Source organism: Protopterus annectens, chromosome 8.part0 (genome assembly GCF_019279795.1).
Source record: "Protopterus annectens isolate FY-2018-M chromosome 8.part0, PAN1.0, whole genome shotgun sequence".
NCBI classification, from domain to species: domain Eukaryota; kingdom Metazoa; phylum Chordata; order Ceratodontiformes; family Protopteridae; genus Protopterus; species Protopterus annectens.
In genome coordinates, this window is record NC_056741.1 from 1,803,920,274 (window position 1) to 1,803,947,740 (window position 27,467).

At 43.6% G+C, this 27,467-nt stretch overlaps 1 protein-coding gene across 1 annotated transcript in view; it reads left to right on the forward strand.

Annotated features, from left to right (window-relative positions):
* The first annotated feature begins 616 nt into the window (after positions 1-616).
* The window catches only part of HYDIN (HYDIN axonemal central pair apparatus protein), a 6,673,197-nt gene continuing 6,646,346 nt past the window's right edge, over positions 617-27,467 (forward strand). The window contains exon 1 of the mRNA XM_044079523.1: positions 617-771. Within this exon, the coding sequence (XP_043935458.1) occupies positions 634-771 (138 nt within the window). The 5' untranslated portion in view covers positions 617-633. The remainder of the gene's footprint in view (positions 772-27,467) is intronic.

Here is a 27,467-nt window from a genome sequence, read left to right on the forward strand (position 1 = left end):
GGGACTTTAAACTTGTTTCCATCCCCTCACATACACATACCTGATTTATTAATCAGCGATGCAGTTAATTTCATCACATACTGTGAATGCTGTCCGGTTCTCCCGTTCGATTCTCGGCTGGAGTGCAGGGGAGTGCCTTCTGTGTGGAGTCTGCATGTCCTCCCCACGGTTGGGTGGCATTTGAAAGGCATACGTAATGCTTTCGCTGAAGGTTGGACGTCGAGCTGGCACCTCGGCGTTCGTGAAAATCTACTGCCAATCATTAGCAGACCGGAGTTCCGCTATGGCGACCCCTAACCGGGAGAAGCCAAAAGACAAATAACAACAACTGTGAATACTGTCCATCTTTCTTACAAAATATATAGCTACAACTGTGTGATCTAATCCTATTTTCCCTAGCTTAACTTAACTTGTACTTCAACACTGTTTGGCAAATGTTCATTTGTCCTAGCAGTGGTTAGAAATGTTTTTTTTACATATCCTTGATCTTTGGTAACAACTGTGGTCATTGGTGTGTCATTAGTGTGGATTGAAACATGTTCTGGACTGCACCAAATGAATAAGTAAGTATAGGAAATAATTTTTTTTTTTTATTTTGATTCCTTTTCAGATGAGTACAGATTAAAACATAACATGCCAACAGGCAGAGTAGAAGATGTCCCTTCTGGGACCTTACAGTCACTTTCATTCAAAATGCCTGAAGGGTTCAAAAGTAAGGTTGTGGCACCTCGGAATCCTAAACTTGTGAAAAGGGATGAACAATGCAGCAAGGTAAGGAAGATGATTCTAAGGATAATTTTTGAACCACAATGTATCTGCATGCTGCCATTAAATTTGTATGGTGCCATACACCCATGTCTTGCTTGAAAGTAATTTGTACCAGTCCCATGTAGCTGCTTAAATTAAAAGCAAGCACAGGCTGTTTGAATGTATATGTTGTCTATGTTTTGTGTTCAAGAGCAGTTTATCACAGAAAGCTTTATAAGTGATGTTGTACTGCTGCAGTTGAATAACAAGACTTAATTAAAGTGCTTTTGATGATGATGTTTTTAACGGTCCCACAATATTTAGTAGTGAAATCTTGTGCTTTACCTTTTTCTCTGTGTATGAGCCTCCTTGACTACTTCAGACATTTGTCCTTAGCAAAACTATTTAACTGTCGTCTCCAAACTGGTTACTTTTGTTCATGACAAATAGACACAATGACTCTGCGGTATAAATGAATCGGATTCTGACTTGAGTATCTACAGGGTTGGCAGTAAAAGAGGATATAGCATACCTTTCTATCACATATTGCTGTGAAATTACTAGCTGTAAAGTATAAGTTACTCCTCTAAAATCTGACCTTGTACCTCATAGTGATGGAGGGGTAAACACTCCAAGTAGGTGACTGCCTGCTGGGACTATGCCATCGTGGTGAAGGTCATATGACCAAAGAATCACCTAGGGTGCTACACGAGGTGGACAGGCTCAGCAGGAACCCAGAAAAATGGGTGGCCAACACAGGTGGTACTCAGATTCTGCAGGGTGCTTGCAACTCTGTCAGGTAAAATTATGTACTGCAACAGAAATCACAAGAAGACAAAACTCAGTTCAACTCTGCAAGGCAGAAGAAAGCCCATTTGCAATGTCTTTGAACCAGAGAGCTTGCAACTTGATGAAGGGATCTGATGAAAGCCAAAAGGAAGTTAGTTCCTTGATGAAGGAAATCCTGACTGCTAAATCCATTACACATATCGGCACTTGGAATGTTTGTAAAGCCTATAGCACAGGTAAATTGGCACAAATCATACACAAGATGAAGTGTTACAATCTTTTGGTTGTTGGAACCAGTGAAATGTGATAGACTGGATCAGGTAAAATTATTTCAGAAGATATCACCATTCTGTTTTCAGGTGGTGATAGGCATGAGGATGGAGTTGGCATACTGCTTAGAAGCATCAAAAACTTTAGTCGTTTGGGAACCAATCAACGGCAGAATGATTTAACTAACATTACTCCAAGTTTATGCACCAACAGAAGCCACCACAGATACTGTAAAGGAAGACTTTTATGAACAGCTACAAGATGTGATGATCTCAATTCCCATCTATGACCTTAGAACTGTGATGGGTGATTTCAGTGCTGAAATCGGAAGCAATAAAGAGGGATTTGAACATGTCACTGGCTCTGCTGCTTTAGGAAACAGAACAGATAATTGATTTATTTATTTATTTAACATTTGTTGACCGGGTTTGTCCGACTGAGCTGAAGAGCCCTTTTTTAGCGGAGGCCCGGGGAGAAAAGCGCCAACATATTATACAAGTTTTGTTATAAATTAGCATTAAACAGCAATGTTACAGGATTATTACAAGGCATTAAGTAACAATACAATGTTATACAGTGTCAATAATCAGGAGTATAGCAAAACTATTTCAAGATGTATAAAAAGAAATATGTCATTAAGATGAATATAGTTTTTGGGCTAAGTGGTTACAAAAATCTAGTTTTGTCATAATGTAGTTGCCTGAAGGCAAGACAATTACTATAGAATGTTTCTCTGATGTGATTAGCTTAATAGGTTTTAGAAGACAGTAGAAAGAGTAGTCAAGAAAGATTAGACAGAGCTAGTGAGAAGAGTAAGTTAAGGGCAGACAATAGATTAAGGTATGTGAAGTGGGGGATTTTAAGAAAGAAGTGCAGTGGCAGGACCAGTGACTTTTAAATTGCTCTTTGGTGGCTGTCTTAAATTGTTTAGGATGTGTAAGGGTCCGGATTTCTAGTGGGAGCATATTCCAAGCAATAGTGGAGTAATAGCTGTACATGTCACATCCAAATTTAGACTTGGGTTTGTAGATTTGTAGTAGGTCTTGGTTAGAGCTTCGGAGAGGTCTGCAGGGAGAATGATGGGAGATGAGAGGGGATAGTGCCGGGCAGTAGGAAGGCTGGTATAGGATAGAATGGATGATCTGGAGCTGAGAGAGAAGAAGCTGGTGGGGTAATTCAAGCCATTTTAGGTGTTTTAGAGAGAGACAGTGATGGGATTTATAGGTTTGTTGGGCAGCAAATCTAGCTACCTTGTAGGTAGATTTGAGTTTGGCCAGGAGTGTTGAGTTAAGATTTGTGAGAATTTGAGAGTTGCACATTAGACTGGGTAGAAGGTAGGTAAGAGAGAGAATAACCTTGGCTTCAGAGGTAAGGAATTTCTTGTTACAGTAAAGGAGCCCTAGTTTTGAATGAGTCTTTTTGATACAGTTATTAACATGCAAGTCAAATTTAAGCTGATCGTCAGTTACACCTAAAAGCTTAGTGCTGAATTCTACCTGAATGGGAGTGTTATCAAGGGACTCTATGGAGAAGGAGGGTTTAATATTGTTGAATTGTTTAGGTAGGAAGAGTAACAGCTTTGCTTTTTTAGGGTTAAGGATGAGCTGGTTGTTGAAGAGCCATGTCTTGACTAAGTTAAAAGTTGCCTGAGTAGCTGAGAAGAGCTTAGAGAGAAAGATGGCTATGGTGATGACTGTAGAGTCATCTGTGTATTGCACTAAAGATGACTGAGATGATAATGGCTATATATCACTATATTTCTGTAGTGATAATCATCTTAAAGTTGGGGGCAGCGTATTTGAACACAGACATTCATAAGGCAACATGGTGTTCTCCCATGTCTTGGCGATGGGAGAGTATGTTTCAAGATGTCAGAGTACAATGGGAAGCTGATGTTGCAACTGATTACTATCTTATGGTTGTGTCTATGAAAGCAAAACTCAAGAACTGAAAGAAAATGCCAGTATCTCTTCGATTTAACACAGACATGTTGACATCACCTGATGTGAAAATCAAATAAAACATCAATGTCCAAAACTGATTCTGTGCCCTACAGAGTATAGATGACAACACTGAACAGCAATGTGAACAATTCAAGACAATCATCAAAGTGAGCACAGAAGCAACAATTGGGTATAAGAGAACCTATGAACTATCTTACTTCATAATGGAATGTTGTCAATGCAGTAGGCTGGGCCATATTGCTATTTCTCAAAAGGGATGATGCAACATTTCTTGGCATTTAGTTTAAGACTTTTTTTCTGTGCACCAAGTGTTGACTCACATTAATTAATTTTGAAGACTATATGTATCTTTGTGAGACTTGACAACAACAATCAGCTTGTGTTATCAGCAAATATGGTTATCTAGCGATCAATTTTATCAGTTTTGAGGTAAGAAAAATAAATGCCAAACATGGGGGACTCAACACAGATCCCTATCTCTCTGACTGAGGAGGCCTCACCTCCTCGGATGTATGTTCTGTCCATTTGCCAGTTGGCTATCCATCTTACAATACATGTTTAAGGCCATTTGTTTATTTACAGTTCCATAACATGGTGTGGTATCAAACACCTTGGCCAGATCAAGATAGGAATGAGATGTCCATTGTCCACTGGTTAAGTGACTTTCTTAAAGAACCTGACAAAATTTATGAGGCATGCTCTACCCTTTACAAAGCTAAATTGCTGTTGATCTAGCCAGTCAAATTTTTCATGTTGTGTTTTATTCAGCTGGTGATTATATTCTCCATGGGTTTACAGATAAGACCGCCAAGTGTGATGGGGCTGCAGTTTCCAAGATCATGATCAGTCCACCCTTATGGAGGGCCATCACTGCAGCAGAACACCAAGATTTCAGAACATAGCCTGTAGCTAGGATTAGATTAAGCTGTTTAAGGTGCTGACTTTGTGGGAATATTGGTGAAATTCCTGGCTATGCTTATAAGAGCCTCCAGGCCAATAGCCTAGTATCTCCCTATGAACCTATAAGTAAAAGAGAATAAGTGTGGATAACAGTTGAAACTTAGAAAGCCATTGACGTATGACATGACTGCAAACGAAGATGAGAGCAGGCATACCAAACTGGCCAGTCATTAGACACTGTGATTGAAGAATAGAAATAGGAAGATAAAATTGTCAAAAAAGATGTGCAAGAATGACAAAAAGGTTATGGGTCGAGAAACTGGCAACAAGGGCAGAAACAGCAGCAGCAATTGTAAATTCCAGGGCATTTATATTGTGTTGCCAAAGAACTTATGGACAAGAATACACAGATCACCCATTAGATTAACTAATGGAAAAACTGCAAAAATGCAAGAGGAACAATTAAAGAGCTGGCAAAAACATTTTGAATCTGTGTTAAACTGCCTCACACTAGATGATCTGCATGACTTTGGCAATGACGGCCAAGTGTCAACATTGATTATGGATGGGAACTTGGCGGACATTAATGAAACTGAAGTAAAGGAAGCCATAGCCAAACTAAAGAATGAAACAGCTACTGGGACAGACCAGATACAATCAGAGTTGCTATTAAGTCTTCAGTGGAATATTTCACACCTCTGTCAACAACATATGGGCTCAAGAAAAGATACCTAATGAGTGGAAAAAATTGCATCATCATCAACAACATCATCATCCCTCTACCAAAACAGAGAAATCTTAGAGACTGCATGAATTAGTGTGGAATCGCATTGTTGTCAGTCCCAGGCAAAATGTTCACTAGTGTATTACTGAATAGACTGGAAGGAGCAGTGGATGACAGACTCGGACATGAACAGACTGGATTTAGATCAGGTCAGTCCTGTACTGACCAGATATTTGTACTAAGGCAAATTATAGAAAAGGCAACAGCTTGGAAGAAGCCAGTCATTGTCATCTTTATGAATTTCAAAAAAGCCTTTGACTACATACACAGACCATCACTATGGCATATCTTGGCAGAATACAGGATTCATAGGTTCATAGGTTGGTACTAGGCTATCAGCCCTAGGGTCTATACAAGCCTAGCCATAACAATTCCCTGGCTATTTCTTCCCACACTATTTACTTCCCTGGACCCCTGTCTAGCAGGGCAACTAACGTGATCCCCGGGGTGAATTTCCTTTCTCCCATCCAATCGTCAAGGTTCCTTTTGAAGAGGGCTAAAGAGGCACTCTGCTTGACATGAATGGGCAATCTATTCCAGAGTCTGGGGAGTCTCTGGGTCAGGAACCTATCCCTCCAGCATGTTTTGTTTATGGTGATGACAAGGTTTAGATCCCTGGAGCGTGTGGCTCTGAGGGATTGGGATTTCTTTAAATGTAGCATGTCCAACAGCTCTGGGTTTGACATGGCCTTGTATGTTAAGCAGAGATCACCTCTGAGTAGACGATATGCGACAGAATATAGCTGGAGTTTTTTAAGGCGGTCAGCATAGGGCATCTGCTTTAGGACTGTGATTCTTTTAGTGAGGTATTTCTGCGGCCTTTCCAGTTGTTGCAGATGTCTTGAGAGGTACATACCAAACGGGGCATTGTATTCTATAATGGGTCTAATGAGGGATGAGACAGTGGGACAATGACCTCCTTTTTTCTGGATGAAAAGCCCTTAGTGATGAGGTGTGCCACATAGAAGGATTTCCTGACTGTTGCGGCGATGTGGTTATTGAAGGTGAGACCACTGTCCACCTGTGTCCCTAAGTCTCTTATCACACTTTCGGTGTTTAGTGTACTGCCACCTATATGGTAATTCGCGGATGCATGTTTTTTCCCAAAGGGGATAACTATACATTTCTTGGCATTGAGGTTGAGCCCATGGCTCTGACACCAAGCATCTGTTTCTGTAAGGCCCTTTTCTAGAGTATCCACATCATTTGGGGATTCAATAATGGCTCCCAGTTTGCAGTCATCTGCGAACTTTGTTATCCAGAGTCCCTTAGTGTTGGCCTGTACTTCAGAGACGTAGATGCCAAACAAGAGCGGTCCCAGGACTGAACCCTGAGGTACTCCACTTGTCTGGAGCAGGATTTGGAGTCGGCTACTTTTACAGTGTGGATTCTTTCAGTAAGCCAGTTAGCAACCCATTGGGTGACGTAGGGATTAATGCCCAGCTTAGTAAGTTTATCTATGATTCCAGAGTGGGGGGTGGTGTCAAAGGCCTTGGCAAGGTCTAGATAGGCTGTGTGGACCACCTTACCCTTGTCCATGGCTCTGGAGACTGATTCGAAGAAGTCAATCAGGTTCAGGAGACAAGATCTGCCCTTCACAAACCCAAACTGGGTGGGGTCCAGTGTTTGAAGGTTGCCAATGTCTTTGTTTATAAGTTCCATGATAATACGCTCTATGGCCTTGCAGATAAGGCTTGTCAGACTGATGGGACAGTAGTTTCCGGGATCCAAGGTGGATCCCCCCTTGTGGAGTGGGATAACTGTAGCTCTGCGCCACTCAGTGGGCATGAAACCTGAGGTGAGGCTATGATTAAACATGACACTTAGGTGAGGTGCCAGTTCATATTGTAGTTCATGTAGTACACAGCCCGGGATGTCATCTGGTCCCATGGATGCTGTATTCTTAGCTTTGGAGAGTGCGTTTTTTACTTGTGTGGCCATTATTAATGGAATTTGGCAATCTTCCGGTATTGAGATGGGCCATTTAGGGGGTGAGATTGGGGTGAAGTTGGCACTGAATCGATCTGCCAGGATATTGGCAATATCCTTGGGGTCAATATATTTATTGCCATTCTGTTTTAGTTCAGAGCAGATCTGTCCATTGCCATTTAGATTCTTGACATAGTTATAGAATGCCTTGTGGTTGTCTTTGGAATCTTTGGCAATTTTATTTTTGTAACTAGCTTTGGAGGATTTTATGAGGTATCTCAGTTTCTTACTGAGGCTGGTAAGGACGTTTTTTGCATCCTGGGATTTTCCTCTTTTCTGCAATAGTTTCTTCCTTTTGTTGTAAAGTTTGTTTATGGCAGGGGACCACCAGATTGGCTTCCTTTTTTTGGATGAGAGCATCTTGGTTCTATTTGGGATGGCACGATTCATGCATGAGTGGATGTGCTTGTACAGTGCCTTAGTGTAGGATTCAGCAGTTGAACTTTCAGTTCCCGTCTGCATGGGTGTCATGAGGTTTGTCACTTCTGACTTGGGTAGCATGAAGTTGGCTTTGGAGAAGTTTTTTATGGAGATTTCCTTACTGGGGGGTGGGGGTGGGATGTGGATGTTAAGGGTGATTTAGCTTATGATCAGACCTGACTAACGAGGGGGTGACCATAGGTGTGGAGCACCTCCTCCAAAATTCATTACACTCTTACGAGTCTGTATCAAGAGAGCAAATGCACAGTTTGGATGAATAATGAATACAGTGACTGGTTTGCGGTGGTCACCGGTGTACAACAAGGATGTATACTGTCTCCCTTGTTATTCACAATAGTTATTGACTGGTTTATGTGGAAAGCATTACACGGAAGCTCAGTGGGATAAGAGTGGGATGATGACAACAACCTATGTGACTTGGACTTTGCCGATGACATGGCTCTAATTGATACAACATGGAGTGGAATGCAGATAATGATGACATCAGTAGAGAAACAAGGTGGAAAAGTAGGCCTCAAAATGAATCCTGACAAATGCAAAGTGTTGGTCAGTAAAGCATGGAATGACAACAAAGACATAATGGCTGCAGGATTAATATTAGCTATGACAGAGAATGTCGGCTACCTGGGCAGTTTCATCTCTCATACAGGTAACTGTGAGAAAGAAGCCCTGGTTAGTCTTGAAAAATACACTGCATAAATCAAAAAACAGCAAAACACAAAAGCTAGAACCACTAGGCTGGAAATAAAACGTAACAGTCACATAAGTAGTATCCAAAGCATTTAATGGTGCTTCCTGGTACCTCGTCTCAAAAGCCTTCAAGAGAATGATTTTTACACCATATTGAACATCTTATACATACAAATTTAAACAATTGATTGACTAATTATTACATCATTCTTCAGTTCCAAATACCATCAACCAATTAAATGAAAAACTACAAGCTTAACCCTTCATAAACAAAACTGCATATAACACCCAACACATGATAAATATATGATTAATTATGTGTGCCTCTGAGACCCAAGAGAGTAACATCATGTAAAATGTTTAAAAATGTGTAACATTCTGAACATGAATTCATACTCTACAGTATTACAAACGACAAACTTAACCCTTCATAGACAGAACTGCATATACTACCCAGTGCATAAAAATATATATGATTGATTGTATGTGTCTTTAACACCCAAGAGTATAACATCATGTTAAAATATATAATAATCTAAACAAGAATTCATACTCTACAATATTACACTGCTATCTAGATCTAGATACAACACTATGGCTGAGGAATTGTTAAGGGACACATCAGTTTACAGGAGTCTCTATATATTTTAAAATATAATACATCAACCCCTATGGGGCTTAATAATGAAATAGATTGGAAATGTTTGCTTTAAAGAATAGTTTGTGTTTTAATTAAAAAAAAAAAGATGTTTAATTACTTAATTGGATAATTAAGGTGTGTTATTTTATGAGAGTATATTTAAGGCATGGTTTGACAATGTTCTTTAGATTCTGTAAAGGTGGTTACACCGAGGTGCTAGAATATTGTTTAATGAAAGTATTGGACTACTACATATTTCTGTTCCTGTTTTTGCTCCTGGTTCTATTTTTGGTGGTGACTACATTTGGACTTTTGGTTGTATCAAATCTGGCAGTAGTTGGAGTCGTCATTGTTACACTCTCTCCAGCTATAGTTTATAATTTCCTTATTCTCGCTGCTTCTCCTCACTTACCATGAGCTTTTTTTGTCTCATTTTATTTCTTTGTTAGTGTTAGTAAAGGTTTAGATAGCTTTTAGATTTTTTACAGTAGGTTAGTTAGTTTAGTTAATATTGATTTTAAGGCATTGGGCCTCTTTTCAAATGCATTTCTTAATATTTTTTAAGAGGGTTATATAGTCTTGCATTTTTGCAAGCTGTCTGATTTGTTTCTTTGTACTTGATGGTTGAAATGTCAGAGTTGACTGGATTTAAAAAATGCTCGGAGTATGGGCACAAACTTCCACAGCAGGACCCACACTCTAAATGTGTATATTATTGTGGTGCCACACACCTTGATAAAGAATGTTGGGTCTGTGCAGTATTTGGTGCTAGATCCCTCCAAACCAGAAGGGACAAACTTCTTTTAAAGGAGGTCCTTCTGGCACAGACAGGGCTACCTCTTCACCTTCTTCCCCTTCTACATGAGATAAACCCAAGTTGAATGAACAAGATAAAGGTAAGAAAAAGACAAAAGAGATGGAAAAGAGCAAGTTTCCCTCTAAAACTTAAAATAAAAGGTCTCTGCAGCCACTAACCTTGGTCGACCCTAATACCAAAGTTCTCAAAAGTTTGGATCTGACATGTATTCAGGCCTGATTACCTTCTTCAGACACAAGTTACTCACTGAACTGATGAATTACAGACTTAAGTAACCAGTCTTACAGGAAAGGAGGTATTCTCAGCCACCTTCGGTAGCATCATTCACTCAATCATCAAGATGCCTGACAACTTGATGTGAACAGGATGATGAAGAAGTTCTTGAGCTCTCAGATACAGCTTGGGGTTATCCCTGTACTGTCCCTTGAAAAGGTGCAAAGCACTGTCCAGCTTGCCCCTCCCTTATAGGAATCCATACTGACTCGACCTTTGGGGTTTGTATTATTGGACCCAACTGAGACAGGAGCAACTTTGTCAAAACCAGAGCTGCTTATATCCTTGCTGACTCTTTCCCTCCCTCTTTCTCTCTCTCTCTCTCTCTTTCTTGACTCTGATGCCTTCGATCAAGATGAGAGTTGGAGCTGAACCTTACTCACAAAGTTCCCAGGGGTGGGTCTACACTGAGTTGCTCTGAGCCATCTCTCCTTGGGGCTTTATCCCTGGACACCTTGGATCTGAGATCAGCTTCAGGGCTGGGGCTCGTTCGTGCGGCAGTTTCCCCTCTCTTCTTAGCAATGGAGGGACTCATCAGTTCTGGTAGCAACCTTGGCCCTTTGAGGCTTTTGAAAGGTTTTTGGCAAGTACCAAAGACAAGGTAGCTTCAACCATTACAGTTCCAACCAAACCCCATCTGCATTCCATTTCTTTGTCTTTTCATCCTGACAGGGACAGTTGTTACCAAGGGTCTGAGGAAGTTTGCTTAATTAGCTTCCCAATCAACTTTTGACTCTTCTACTGCTTCCCCAGAAGGTGCCCACAGAAAACAGATGTGTAAGTGGGAGCACCTAGACTCCTTCTGAGAGTTTTTCACCAAAGACACTGACTTAAGGGTAGGGTTCCCTCACTTCCCTCTCTGAAGATGTCACATTCAGTGATATTTTCAAATTAATGAAACAGACAAGGGGATTGGTCATTCCAAGACCTGTCACTGGATGAGCCCATATTCTTAAAGGCTTTTGGCTCTGGATCAACATCGTCCTGGGTGGTACCACATGTTGACCCACTTATTGACCTTATGGCTCAATGAGCATGGAAGGACTATGATGTGGTGGAACACATCCCTAAGAATGCTGATCAAATATTATATGCACCGACATACAGGAAGAAGTGGTGTAAGGGTCCACCAGTAGATGCTATGGTGGTGGCGGCAGCCACCAAGAAAGAGCTATCATTAAAAAAGCTCCTCTGTTCATCCTCCTAATAGAGAGCTTAGGATGATGGACAGGTTTGGGAAGTGAATGTAATGCATCAGTGATTTTCACCTTTTGATCCCTGAATTACCTAGTCCATATAACATGATTCCAGAGAGAGCGACTTGACTAAAGATATCACCAATTCAAGTCTCAGGGGTGTTGCCTGCAAATATTCAGAAAATGGTGGACGTCCGACTTTCCACCTTGCAATCCTCCTAATGTAGCCATGGGTCTGCTGTATAATAGCTGATGTTATGGCCAGATCAGCAGGCACTGGCATTACCATGAGTCTACATGTTTGGATGCAACCTTGTGACTTTGTGAAAGGCTTTAAGTTGTCATTTATTAATGCCCCTTATCATGGTTCCACCTTGTTTGGACTAAAAGTCAAGGACCCACTCACCAGGTGCCAAAAAGATGGTAAGACTCTCTCTGCAGTGGCAATATGCTTCTCCACCCCTCAAAGAATATTCTCTGAGAACCAGAGATTAGGGAAGGGGTGATTCCACAAATCACAGGGTAGTTTCCATGACGTCCAAGGTGACAGACCTCCCTGTGGCAGAGAGGGAGGCAATTTTAATGGACAGTGCCCAGGAGTCAGAGGCAGACTGCATAATCAACGCTTTTGCAGTCCATTTTCCAAGAAAGTCTTTCAGCACTCCTAAATGGTTTCCCACCTGCTGTACTTTGGAGGCAGTTGAAAGCATCTTTTTCTGCACCCTCAAGTCCAGCACATGATAACATCAGATTCATAGGTGGTAAGCATAATATCCAGAGGCTAATCCAGTTCCCTTTTCTCCCACCACAGAAAAAGAAAAGTCCCGGATGTTCCACCCAATCTATGGGATTTAACAGCCATAGAAATTTAAAAGCTGCTAGAAAAAAGATTAATCCAGCTGGTCCCCAGTGACCATTTAGAATCTGGAGTCTGTTCCAGGTTCTGTTTAGTACAAAACAAAACTGGGGATCTCATACCCTTTTTGGATCTCAGTCACCTAAATCAGTTCATAACACAGGCAAAGTTCTGGATGGCCACAGCTCAGTCCATTCTACCTCCTTTTAAGGAAGGACAATTGAATGTGCTCTGTAGATCTTCAGAATGCCTACTATCACATAAAAATAGAGAAGCAATCCAAGAGATTTCTCTGCTTCCAGCTGGGAGCCAATCACTTCCAATTCAGAGAGCTGCCAATCGCTTCCATTTCAGAGACCTCAGGATGTTCGTCAGGATTATGGCAGTAGCAGCTGCACACCTGCACCTGTGGAGGATCCAAGTCTTCTTACCTCAACACTTAGATCCTTACTGCCTCCTCCGAGTATCTCCTACTCATGCACTGGGACAAAGTACTCCAGCTGTTTCTGAATATAGAAATATCCACAAACCTGCCAATATGTAGCTGACTCCCAGCATAAGAGTATAGAATTCATAAGATGCCATTTGGACACCAAACTTCAAATAGTTAGTCTTCCCCAGTCCAGGATACTGTCACTTTGTCTTACAGCTCCTAAAGTTCTACATCACCCAACACCACCAGTGAGATTAATCCTATGACTTTTGGGTCTTATGGCATATACAACTCTGATTCCCTTAGCCAGATATTACATGAGGGTACTGCAGTGTAGTTTACCAGTACAATGACCTCAGTCCATTCATCAGTGGAGTTTAACAGTACAGTGGTCTTAATCCATTCACACTCTGCATTCAGAAATTTGGATTACGCAGGTATGCAAAAAACACACCACTTGGTGGATAACATTACTCTCTGTGACAGAGAGTCATCCTTTCCAGATTGATTTGCCAGTTGCAACAGTGACCATGGATGCATCCCCTTTTGGATGGTGCATGTCGATGGGAGCTCCGAGGTACATGATCATCAGTAGAGACCAACCTCAACATCAATGTCTTTGAGCTGAGAGCAGTCCTCCTAGCATTGCAGGCATTTCAGGACCTCCTCTCCAAGGGTGTGGTCTCCATGCAGGTGGATAACATGACTGTGGTGTAGTACATCAGTAAACAAGGAGGAACATGATCTTATCCTTTGTTGAGAGGCCATAAGAGTCTGACAGTGGACGATGTCTTCACAATGCTTTCTGACAGCAACACACATCCTAGGGTCCTCCAATGTACGCACTGACAAATTGAGCAGGATATTGTTGATGCCTCACAAGTGGTCCCTCTATCCTACAGTGACACAAGCAGGTTTCAGTCACTGGGGCCAACCTTAATGCATCCTCTTTGCCTACTATCTAAACAACAAATGCAGCAGATATTTTAACCTGATCCCTCTACAAGGATAGTCACTGAGGGTTGCGTTGGTCCACAACTGGCCGCCTGGGGTCTCCTGTATGCCTTTACCCTTCATGAACAAATTCATACAGAATGCAAGACAGTGCAAGGCCAGGGCAATCCTTATTGCCCCCTTTTGGTCTCAACAGACATGGTACCCCTACCTATGGCCTCTACTAGTACATTCACCATGGATGCTGAATCATTATCCAGATCTACTTACCTGTCCAGACAGCCTACTGTGGATCAGAAATCCATCAAGTTAACTGCATATTCAGCCAATTTTAAATATAACCAGAGATGCCAGGCTTTCCACCACAGCAGCCAACTTTCTTTCTGCTTCACAGAATCCATCAGCTAGGAAAATTTATCACAGTAAATGGTGGCTTTCAATTTGGACCTATCCAAAGGTCAGCACCAGTTCTTTCCATACTTGAATTTTTATCTGTTCTCTTTGACAAATGTTCCAGATCTGATATTGTCCTTTTCATTCTTCCTCAACACATGGGTTCATATCCAACCCTTCAATCCTACTTGTCCTCATACTTTAGACTTTGGATCCAATTCTCGAGCTCCTCCCTCTACCCATAATGCCCGTGTCCATCCCCAGTACCTCAGATCTTGTTTGCCAGCATTGTGCTCAGATGCAGGTTCCTTCTCTCGAGCGAGAAATTGTCGATTTTTTTTGTAAGTCTTTGATATATTAAACTTTCTGTTTGTTTTCTTATACCTCCATCTTAGTAGTGTTAGGCTTTTCCTACTATTTATATAGTATCCTTAACTTTACCATAGTTGGTATTTCCCCCATTAACCTGTTAACACATGGTATTATTTTTAATTACCATTCTGTTTTCTTTCCTTTACTTTTCTGGCATACATGCATACATATATAGTTTTCTTCTGTTTTGCTAGTTCCTTGTCGACTGTACTCCTGTCATGACTGATAAACTGACAGGGTTCAAGAAATGCACTTCTTGTGGGCATAAAATTCAAAACTCTGCCCACAAGGAGTGCATTTATTGTCTCAGAGTCGCCCTTTTGGATGCCAACTGAAGCATCTGCTCTATTTTTAATCCAAGGGCTCTGGCTGATAGCAGCAAACTAACTTTGAAAGGCCTACTTTCTCCTGCAGCCTTTTTTTCTGGGGCTCAAACCCCTACCAAATCTTCAAAATCTGCTCCATCTGAATACAGAAAATGCTGCCTGCTAACTACCCAAAAATCCTTGGATATGATGTCAGATCCAAAGGCCCGATTTTTGTATCTGAAACTGTCTGGTTGGATCCTAAACCTTCAGACCCAGTCATTATATCAGCTAGTCCTACAGCACCTACCTCGGATCCCAGACCCTTAGATCCAAAGCCTGGCACCTCTCAGAGTGTTCATGCACCAGAATTTATTCTGGGTCCAATTTCTCCTATTCTGCATTCTTCATTTTTAAACTCCTAAGAAACATTCAAGGCCACAGTGCACAACATCCTCTTGGTCCTGATGCAAAAATTTCTCAGAGATCAGGTCCAGATGGTGGTCATATCGGCTCCATCACCTATTGGATCCATGAATCTTCCAACCATGTCCTATACTATGCTGACTCCTTCTCTGATCCACCCATTTGTTTCAGAGCCTCCGGATCTGACAGCCCTGAGAGGTCTGGAGTCAGATCCAAAAAAGATTTCTTCTTCAACTGTGACAGTATCCCTGACTAGTTGTGTTCCTGTACCTTCAGATTGGAATGAGTCCCAGAGCTGAAGTGTTGATGTTAGATTCATGAAACTGGGATCGACTCCCGTGATGTCAGATCAGTCCCTGTTTCTCAGAGCCTTGGCACTGGATAATTTGAGTGCAGTTCTATCCTCAAGAAGTGGATATGACAGGAGTAATGATCTGTCTGCATTGGAAGTCTCTGCTCTAGTGTGGTTGGTCACAGCTTCTCCAAGTCTGTCTGCCTTTGAGATCATGTAAAGGTCTTTTTCTCTTTCCAGAGAACTGCCTTCTCAGTCCTCAAATCCAGTCCCTATTCCCTCTTCTGTTTCGAGTTCTGAGTCAATCATGCCTACTCCACAGGAACAGCCAGTTCCAACTAGTTTCCAAGCAGTTCCTGTAAAGGGACTCCCCCTATCTTCAGATATCTCCCCTGAGTATCCCCCAGAGGAGATTCATTGGAAGAGAATGTGCAATAGGAAACGTATTGATTCACCACTGGAATCTCTCACAGAGGATACCAATTTTGATGAAGGAGAAGGTTCCCCCAAATCACCACCAGATGATATCTCCTTTAGAGACATACTAGAGATCCTCTGACAGAAGGGTGGTTGGTCTTCTGAAAATCCCTCTCCAGAGTAAATGATATTTTGGAAGCTTTAGATTCTGACCCGTTAATATCTTGGATTACCACCCCCAGGCAGATGACCTCATTGATTTAGTTTCCTGCCAGGCATGGAAGGAGTGAGATACCATCAAATACATTCCAAAAAAGACCTAACAAATTCTTAGCTCCTCCAAAGGATAGACCCCACTGGAGCAAAGGAATCCCAGTAGATGTCATGGTGGTGGTGGCAGCCCATAAGAAAGAGTTAGTAGAAAAGAGCTGTTCTGTCTATCCAATAAACAAAGTCAAGGGTGCTGGACAGATTTGGAAAGCGAATCTTTGCCTCAGCGACCTTCGCCTTGAGGTTTCTTAATTACCTGGCACATTTCATGAGATTATGGCGAGATTTGACCAAGGAGTTATCAAATTCTCTGAGTCCATGTCTGCAGAGGATTTCAAAAGAACATCCTCTCAACTTGACAGCCTGTTGTTAATTTCCATTGCTTCCATGAGTTTGATCTCTCACACAGCTGAAGGCACCTCACAGGCCGCTGGTTCAGGCATTATCATAAGGGACATGCTTGGATGCATCTATGTGACTTTTAAGACATCCTTAATTAACACCTCCTTTGATGGCATATCCTTATTTTGTCCATTGGTTAAAGTGACGTTCACCTGCAGCTAAGAAGGGAAAACTCTGCCATGGAAATCAAGATGTTATGTGATCCTATCTCGCCTACATTCTGTACTGATGGGTTCGGAGCCGATCCGCGGCTCCGACTCGGCACGCTATACTATAGAACGAAGTCTCTTATTGGCTGAGCTATCCTACATCCCAGGATGCACCACCACTGCTTCCCCAGATCTCGTTTGCCACTTTACAGCAAAGACGTGGTCTCGGACTTGGCTGAGCTAAGTGCTTTTTTCTTCAAAGAATTTCTGTCAGAAATTTTTGATTCATATACCCAAAAGCTGTTTTAACAGCTATCGTTGTTGAGTGACTGAGTTTTGTGTGATTTTTCTGGTAAACTTGTCCTTAATTTGAGGGAAAGGATCCTGTTTCAGTTAGAGGGGCCTTGCCCTCGCGCATGTTGAAGTATTTAGTGTGAGTTTTATTGTAGTGTTATAGTTTAGTTGGGCAAGTAATCCCGTTTACGTTAGAGAGGTCTTGTCCTTATTTACTCTTCTTTAACAAAGTTTTTGAAAGTTTTTTGAAGTTAGTAGCAGTGTTTGTGTAAACATGTCGAAAGAGCATAGACCTTCTGGGTTCAGAAAATGCTCTAAGTGCAGCTACAAGATGTCCATAACGGATGATCACTCGTTGTGTGTGTATTGTTTAGGCCCTGAACATCTTCAGGAGTCATGCAGCGTTTGTCACGCCTTTTCCTCCTGAGTCCTCCAAGAGAGGAAAAACAAACTGATACTAAAAGGGCTTATTACACCTTCTTTTGAGGAGGCTTTATCATCTTCCTCTTCACCATCGAAGAAAAAGAAATAGTCGGCTCCGACCAGCCCGTCGGGACCGGCCACAAAGAAATCTTGGTAGGCTTCTCCATCGGCTCCACGGACTTCGGAGCCGAGGGTGGAACGGTCTGCCTTGATGCCTCCAGCCTTGACTCCTCTGGCTTCGGAGCCGACAGCTAGAGCTTCGAGAGGCGGGTCACCTTCATCGGCTCCACTGTCTTCGGAGCTGAAGAGAGTTGCCCGCTCAGACTCTTCCCCTTCGGCGCCCAAGTCCACTTCAGCTCTAAGGGAAATTGCTATGGTTGTGGAGTCTCCCTTGGCACCGATATTTATCGAGACGATTCGGAGCCGGACCCCCAGTCCTTGGGAACCGGTGGAGAAGTCGACTTGAACTCGTTCGATCTCTTCTCGGTCTTCGAGAATGTCGGATGCGGACATAGACAGGGTACATCAAAGGCTGTTTCAGTCTCCAGTCTTCCAAAAGTTGGTTTCGGCTCCAGCCCAGTCGGCTCCGGAGCCGATTGCCCACCCTGTTGTCTTGGTTCCTCCTCCAACAGCCTCGGCACCGTTGGAGTCGGTGCTGGTGGAGCCGGTGGAGGTTTTCGGGTCGGCTCCGACCCTTACTCCAACGCCGCCCTTCGGGTCGGAGTTTGGTACATGGACCTCCTCGGTCGGCCCCGGGGGTGACGCTTCGGGACCGATGTTTTCGGTTCCGAGCCTCCCTCTCGGTGCGTCGGCTGCGGGAGTGCCGTCTACTGTTGTGGCCTCGGGGGTCGGACCTCCCAGGACTCTGGGGGTCCGGCCTTCAGGGCCATGAGGAGTGCTTTGGCCAAATCTTCTTTGGCTACCTCCACCGTCTCTCCGGTACCTTCCTTTGGCATGGAGACTGGTTCCTTTGTTGTCCCCCTGTCTCAAGACAGCGGAGCCCTGGGGCCTAAGGTCACCCCCATTGGGGGTTCCCCCCTTCCTGGAGGTCCTTCTGAAGCATCTTCGGAGGAACCCCCAAGGAAGAGACAGTGCAAGGGGAAGCACGTCGACTCCCCTGACAAGTCTCTCACCTCGGACACCGACCTCGATGATGCGGAGGGGTCCCCCAAGTCATCCTCGGATGATGTCTCCTTTGCGGACATCTTAGAAATCCTGAATCAACGAGGCAACTGGCAGTCCAAACCCCCTTCTGCTGAGGAGTCGGTATTCCTCAAGGCCTTCGGGGCTCAGCCCTCCACCTCCTGGGTGTCTCCGCCCTTCGATGAGCTTCTGGATTTGATCTCTCGAAGGGCGTGGGAGCACCCGGATTCTGTGGAACCGGTGCCAGCTCACCCCAATAAATTTCTTTCAGCCCCCCCCCCCCAAAAAGGAATTTCTCTCCAAAGGTGTGGCTGTAGATGCCCTGGTGGTGGCATCTGCTACCCAACAAGATGTGGCAGAGGCATCTACATCCATCCATCCTCCTAATAAAGAGTCCGGGAGCATGGATCGGTATGGGAAGCACACCCTTACTTCAGCAGCCTTTACTTTAAGGTCTCTGAATTATCTGACGCACTTCACCAGACTTCAGAGGGATCTGGTCAAGGAACTTTCAGATACCCTCTCTGGTAACCTACCTGAGCAGTTGGCCCAGACGGTTAGCTCTCAGCTGGCTACCTTATCATCATTATCGAACTCGTCCATGAGGCTCATTTCGTATGCAGCCGAGGGGGCAAGTAGAGCGGCGGGAACAGGTGTTGCTCTACGGAGACAAGCCTGGCTCCGCCTGTGTCACTTTGCAGAAGCCTTCAAGTCTTCCTTTGCCGACACTCCCTTCGATGGGTCCTCTCTGTTTGAACCCAAGGTAAAGGACACCTTGACCCGCTGTGAACAAGAGGGTAAGACCTTGACTGCCGTAGGGGCACGGTTTTCCACTCCCTTCAGGCCTTATCCCAAGGCTAGAAGAGGGGGGAAAATGTGGTTCCGTAAATTTCAAAAGGCTTACTCCTCACAGCAGGGCGATCCCCCTTCTAGAGGCAGAGGAGGGGGAAATTTTTCAGGAAGACGCCGTCCCAGAGGCGGCGGAGGCCCCCGCAACACTGGAGACTGCGAGTCCTTTTGTGGCTCTTCAACCTTTCAGCATCCCTGAAGGATTGCCCGACTGTGCAGCTCCGGAGCCAGTCGGGGGTCATTTTTCGAAGCACCTAAAGGCCTGGGAGAGTATCACTCAGGACCGATGGGTGCTCGAATCATCGCCGGAGGTTACACCATCCCCTTTTCTCAACCCCCCCCACCATCCCGGAAAATCCCAGACCCCAGACCCACCACCCAGTCAACGGGATCTCGCAGCCATCGAAATCTCAAAGCTGCTTCAAAAAGGAGTCATCCAACTGGTCCCCGAAGGCCAGACCGGATTAGGGACTTACTCAAGATTCTTTTTGGTGCCAAAAAAGACTGGGGACTTGAGGCCCATTTTGGATCTCAGCAAACTAAACCGATCTGTCAAGAAGTCCAAGTTCCGGATGGTCACCTTACAATCCATTCTCCCGCTGTTGGAGAAGGGTGTTTGGATGTGCTCCATAGATCTCAAGGACACCTATTATCACATCCTGATAGATCAGGTGTCCAGGAGACACTTGCGCTTCAGCCTGGGAGACAGTCATTTCCAGTTCCGTGCACTGCCCTTTGGTCTCACCACAGCCCCCAGGGTGTTCACCAAATGTTTGGTGGTGGTGACTGCTCACCTGAGAAGTCTAGGATTCCAGGTGTTTCCATACCTAGATGACTGGCTCCTAACTGCCATCTCCAGGCGTCTACTCTTACAAAACCTAGCAGCCACTATATCTCTAGGCAACTCCCTAGGAATCACCTTCAATTGGGCAAAGTCTGTGTTGCTGCCATCTCAGCGCATACGGTTTATTGGAGTAGAGATAGACTCAAAGCAAATGCGGGTCTATCTTCCTACAGAGAGGATAGAAACATTACAGTCTCAAGTTTGAGCCTTGCTCCTCAAATGCCGAGCCCCAGCCAGGATGGTCCTACAACTGTTAGGTTCCATGTCGGCCACCGTTCTCCTAGTCCCCTTGGCAAGGTTGCATATGAGGATTCTCCAGTGGCTCGTCAGTCCAGTGGTCTTATCAGGATCTCCCTCTCAGTCACCTCATTCTGATCACAGAGACGTGCAAACAGGACCTTCGTTGGTGGCTTCTTTCCTCCAATCTGGATCAGGGGCGACCCGTCTTTCCACCACCTCCAGTGGCCACATTGACTACGGACGCCTCCCAGACGGGGTGGGGGGGACATTACCTGGGCAGATCAGTCCAAGGCAAGTGCACTCAGATGAGAGTCTCCTCCACATCAACATACTGGAAATGATGGCGGTGCTTCTATCACTGCAAGCACTACACAGTTACCTCCCCCAGGGCATGATTGCCATTCAGTCCGACAACATGTCAGTAGTCTGGTACCTGAACAAGCAGGGAGGGACCAGATCCTACCCCGTTTGCAGAGAGGCCATGAAGGTATGGGATTGGGCGATTGCAACCAAACGTCCTCTGGTAGCAACACACATTCCAGGGAGATCCAATGTGATAGCCGACAGACTGAGCAGAACTGTTCTCTCCCCTCACGAGTGGTCTCTGAACGACAAAGTGGCAACTCAGATTTTCAGAAGATGGGGAACTCCTTGTTGTGACCTATTCACAACCCCCCTCAATACGAAATGCCAACAGTTCTTCTCTCTCACCCCAGTTCCGGGTGAGATTTCCAAGGACGCCCTAGTCCAAGCTTGGCCCACCGGCCTGCTATATGCCTTTCCACCAGTTCCCCTTCTTCCCAAGGTGATCCAGAAGGTGATTCGCTTGGAGAGCGAGATGATTTTAGTTGCCCCATACTGGCCTCGTCAAGTCTGGTTTCCCTTTCTTCAGAAGTATGCACTGGACGGTCCATGGTTCTTGGACCAAGTTCCGGACCTCTTGACCCATCAGTCGGGACAGCATCATCAGTCCCTCCACTCGTTGAGGTTAACAGCTTGGCTCCTCCTCTTCCGACCTTAGTCAGGAACCATGCTTTGGATCCGGAAGTCATACATATCTTGTCCTCGGCCCACAAGACTTCTACTAAGAAAATGTATAACAGCAAATGGAAGAGATTTGCTATTTGGGCCCAACTCCGTGGATTAGATCCCATAACTGTCCCGGTATCAGAAGTTCTGAAGTTTTTAGCTTCTCTGTTCAATCAAGGTTCTTCGGTCTCTACCGTTAAGGTTCAATTGGCAGCTATTTCCAATTTTCATGAGAGCATAGAACCACCTTTGATGAGCAACAAGTTGTGTAAAGCCTTCATGAAAGGTGCTGGGCTGCTTCAGCCCCCGATATCTCATCCCGCTCCACCGTGGGACCTTAATGTTGTGTTAGGTGCTTTGACCTCTTCCCCCTTCGAACCAGCAGTAACTTGTGACTTGAAATTTTTTTCTTGGAAGACTGCTTTCTTAGTTGCAATTACATCAGCCAGAAGAGTTTCGGAACTTCAAGCCCTATGTGTCAAACCACCATACCTGTTTTTTCACAAGGATAGAGTATCCCTCAGACCGAATCCATCCTTTGTTCCTAAGGTTTGTTCTAGTTTTTGTCTGCAACAGTCATTGGAACTTCCAGTTTTCTTCCCAAAGTACTCAGATAGAGCGGAATACATCTTTCACACCTTAGATGTTCATAGGCAATTGCGCTTCTATTTGGATAGGACGCACCAAACACGGAAAACAGATCAGTTGTTTGTGTCCTTTTCGGACAATAAATTGGGCAAAGCCGTCACGAAAGTCACTATTGCCAAGTGGATCAGAGACTGTATCAGTCATACTTACTTCATTTCTAATAAAGAGCTTACAACTACAGTGAAAGCTCATTCTACCAGGGCTATGGCTACTTCGGCAGCTTTTCATTCTAAGCTTGCCATTAGTGACATTTGTGCTGCGGCTACGTGGTCTTCTCCTCACACCTTCATTTCTCATTACAAATTTGACGTGGCATCTCGGGGGTGAGCTTCCTTCGGTTCCACAGTTCTCAGGAGTGTTTTCCAGTGAGCCACCCAGGAATCAGGTGCTAGGGACGCTGTCCCATCAGTACAGAATGTAGGCGAGATAGGATCACATAACATCTTTTAGTTATGTACTTACCATAACTTTAGATGTTTGGGATCCATCTCGCCTACATTCCTAATAACCCACCCTCCTTCCCCCTGCCTTGGAGGTCAGAAGAGACCGGACGGTTCGAGTTCAGCCGTTTCATCTTGAAACACCTGGCAATGTTATATCAACAGTCTATGTGTGTGTGCATGTGTGCGGACAAACAAGATCTGGGGAAGCAGTGGTGGTGCATCCTGGGATGTAGGATAGCTCAGCCAATAAGAGACTTCGTTCTATAGTATAGCGTGCCGAGTCGGAGCCGAGGATCGGCTCCGAACCCATCAGTACAGAATGTAGGCGAGATGGATCCCAAACATCTAAAGTTATGGTAAGTACATAACTAAAAGTTTTCTACCCCTCAATGAATCTTTTCTAGGAATCAAAGTGGCAGTAAAAAATGTGTTTTCTCAAATCTCTAAGACCTTTCCAAAATTTGCACGGGGACAATTCTTCCAAAGGCAGAGGAGGAAATTCCAATGGCAGATGTCACCCTAGAGGCAGAGGAGGCCCACAAAATCAGGGTTTGCATGATTCCTTTCTGGACAGACCCTTCCAGTGCTCTTCAAGTGCTGCCTGATTGTTCACTTCTGGAGGCAGTCAGGGGATGATTTTCTGTGCACCCAGACACCTGGCCAAATATAACAGAAGATTCCTGGGTGCTAAGAATAATATCCAGAGGTTATTCCATTCCATTTTTCCAACTTCCTATTTGCAGAAGGAAAAAGCTTCCTGACATTCTTCCAGACAGAGGAAAGCAGCAGTACAAAAAATTCAAAAGCTGCTAGACAAAAGAGTCATCTAAGATGTCCCACCAGACCAAATAGGATTCGGAACTTACTCACATTTCCTTTTAGTGCCCAAAAAGACAGGGGACCTTAGACCAATTCTGGATCTGAGCAAATTGAAATGGTACGTAAAGAAGTCAAAGTTCCGAAGCATCATGGTTCAGTCCATTCTGCCATTCCTTTGCAAGGACGATTGGATGTACTTCATAGATCTTCAGGATGAATACTATCACATCAAAATAATCAGGTGATCCAGAAGGCATTTACATTTTTGGCTGGAAGCCAGTGATTACCAATTCAGAGCCCTGCCCTTTGGACTCACCAAAAGGAGTTTACTAAATACATGGCAGTGGTAGCTGCTCACTTGAGACTCAAAGGATTCCAAGTGTTTCCATATCTGAATGACTGGCTCCTCACTTCCTCCTCCATGCATTCCCTTCAACAGTCCAGGGAATATTTGCTCCAGATTTGCCAGTCTCTGGAAATAACAGTAAATTACACCAAATCAAACGTGACATCAGTTCATAGCCTGCAGTTTATTGGTGCACATCTGAACAGAATATCTCAAGTTGCATCATTACCAGCTCATCACATAATCATGATCAGATCTGGGGTCCATCAGCTACTTTCCTGTCCACCTCCTCCAACCAGATTAGTTCTTCAAGTGCTAGGATCCATGGCAGCAGCCATAGTATTACTTCCCTAACCACGATACTATATGTGTGTTCTTCAATGGACTCCAGCTGTACAATGGTCTATTCTTCGCAACCCCTATTTTTTCCTGTCAAACCTACTGCAATTTGTAAATGCCACATCCACTGGTGGATCCAATCAGACAACATTTTATCTAGGCCGACCTTATGTTTTGCCACCACAATAACCACAGTGACTACAGATGCCTCCTAGATGGGGTGGGGGACATTTCTTGGGAAAGATGATCCTAGGCATGTAGTCCCCAAGAGACCAATTTGCATATCAATGTACTGGAGATGAGAACAGTCCTATTAGCATTACAGGCATTTCTTCCTCTAGGGACTATTGTGATTCAGACCAACATGTCTGTTGTCTGGTACATCAACAAACAAGGGGGACCCTGAGCCTACCCTCTTTGCAGAGAGGCCATGAAAGTGTGGCAATGCATGATCTCCTCAAACCACTTTCTAGTTGCAACACACATACTGGGGAAACCAATGTGCTAGTGGACAAATTAACCAGGTCCATTTTGATGCCGCACAAGTGCTCTCTCAGTCTGTGGTGGAAGAGATTTTTCATTGTTGGGGCCAACCTTGCTGCAATCTCTTCACCCCCCCCCCACAACAAGTGCAGCCGGTATTTTGCCCTTATCCCCCTGGAGAGGGGGGGGGGTTACTGATGGTCTAGTCCATGTTTGGCCATCCGGTCTCCTGTATGCCTATCCTCCATTTCCCTTAATTCCCATATTTCTACAGAAAGCAACCTGGGTTAAGAACATAGTCATTCTCCTTGCCCCATATTGGCCTTGATAGGTATGGATTCCCTTCCTATGGCCTCATCTTTGTTATCCTCCTTGGATACTGGAACCATTTCCAGATCTCCCTTCACACCCCTCATGAATGAGCTATCCAATATTTAAGCCCTCAAGATAACCTCATGGTTTCTCCACTTCCAGTAATGGTCAGACAGCCCAGGCTTTCTTCCCCAGTACATACCATAATATCCTTACCAAAAGTTTCTGCTAAGAAGGTTTTTCAGAGCAAGTGGAAAAGATTCTCCCTTTGCGCATTGAAAAATTATGTTGACTCATTTTTCTGCTCCAGTTTCTGCTGTCCTTGAACTTTTGGCTGTTCTTTTTAAAGGAGCCAGCTTTTCTAAGATTAAACTGCAATTGACATCCATTTCTAATTTTCATACAAACAACTAACATTATTCCTTGGCTTCTTCCAAGTTGTGTAAAGCATTTCTAAAAGGCATTTTTCTCCATCAACCACCAATAAAGGATCCTTCTTCTCCCTGAGATATGACTGTTGTACTTCAAGGTCTAAGTTAAACTATTTGAACATTCAGCAAAACATGGTCAAAAATTTGTTTCATGTTTTCTTCTTAGTAGCTATTACTTCTGCAAGAAGGATTTCTAAATTATAGGCTCTTTCTTCAGCAACTCTCTATATTATTTTCCATAATAGGTTACTTTAATAACAAACCCTTATTTTTTATTTAGTGGCTTCTGAATCAAACATTAACCAATCCATTCATTTACCAGTCTTTCCAAAATTTTCAAATAAAGGAGAATACATGCTATACCTCCTAGATGTGCACAGACAATTATGTTTTTATCTACACAGGGCAAAGTAAATCAGAAAGTCAGATCAGCCATTTGTTTCCTTCTCACCAGAAATACTGGGTTATTCAGTTCTAAAGTTACTGCAGCTAAACAGATCACTGATTGCATTTCTTGGATTTGTTCTAAGCAAGGCATTTCCCTACCTAAACCCGGCTACTTCATTTGCTTCTTGGTCAAGAACATCTATTGATGATATTTGTGTGGCAGCCACATGGTCCAGTGCACATACCTTTGTTACTCATTACAAATCGGATCTTATGTACAGAAATAGAGCCACCTTTGGCTCAGTGGTACTCCAGAATATCCTTCCATGAATGCCACCTAAGGTCAGCGTAGCTGGTTACACTGTACCATGTGTTGAGGAAGAATAAAAAGGACAACATCAGATTTAAAAATTATGCACTCACCATTACTAGGCATCTGTGTTCTCCATTTTCATTCTTCCTCAACTTCCCTCCCATCCACCCCTCCATCCTTAAATCTTCTGGCGGAACCTGCTGGATTGTTTTTAGAGCCAATAGTTCCAGGTTTGAGTCCTTTTCTTTCGGCTATCCCTGTTTTTGTCCAGTTATATGGTCTTAATGTCAACAAACCACCTGAGGTATTGGGGATGGACAAGGGCATTATGGGTAGATGTAGGAGCTTGAGAGTTGGATCCAAAGTCTAGATTATGCAGCCAAGTCAGATCCGAGGATGGGATCTGAACCCATGAGTTGAGGAAGAATGAAAATGGACAACACAAATGCCTAGTTTTGATGAGTACATAACTTATAATTTTGCCATCATCATCAAGGTACAATTGGCTGCAATTTCCAATTTTCATATTGGATGTAAAGACAGATCGATAGCTTCTCCAAAAAATTCAAAAGCTTTCTCAAAAGTTCTTTTCTGCTGCAAACCTTCCACTAGAGACTCAGCACCTCCATGGAACATCACCGTTATGCCACAAGCTCTAACTTGGTCTCTTTTGAGGCTTCTACCACTCCAAATCTAAAATTTCTTACATGGAAAACAATTTTCTTAGTCACAGTAAACTCAGCCAGACAAATCTCAGAACTACAAGCCCTTTCCTCAAAGCCCCCTTATTTTGTTTTCCACAAAGATAGATTTTTTTTCCCTTAGAACTAAAGCATTCTCCATTCCTAAGTTGGCATCCAAAACTAATTGAAATAAATTAATACATACTCAAACAAAGGTGAATACTTACTATACATGTTAGAAGTTTGTGGACAACTCGGATTCTATAGTTACAGGAGAAAAGATTTCAGAAAGGATAGTCAGTTGTTCATTTCCTTTTCCAAACCAAAGTTGGGAAAGGCAGTTTCTGAAGTTACCTTATCCAGGTGGCTCTCAAATTGCATTTCCTTTGTATGTAATAATAAGAATTTACCATTGCCAGATAAACCAAAAGCACATTCAACCAGAGCAGTCTATCCTTCTACAGCATTTAAAAGAGGATTATCCACTGATGACATTTGTGCCGTGGTCACATGGCCCACGGTACATACATTTGTGTTTCACTATAAGCTGAACACTTAGTCCAGATCACACCCCTCCTTGAGTTCTAGCATAATCAGGAATGTCCCTACTGGATACTACCTAGTTTGACAGCTTGGAATGTTGTACCATATGTTTGAACAGATGAAAACAGA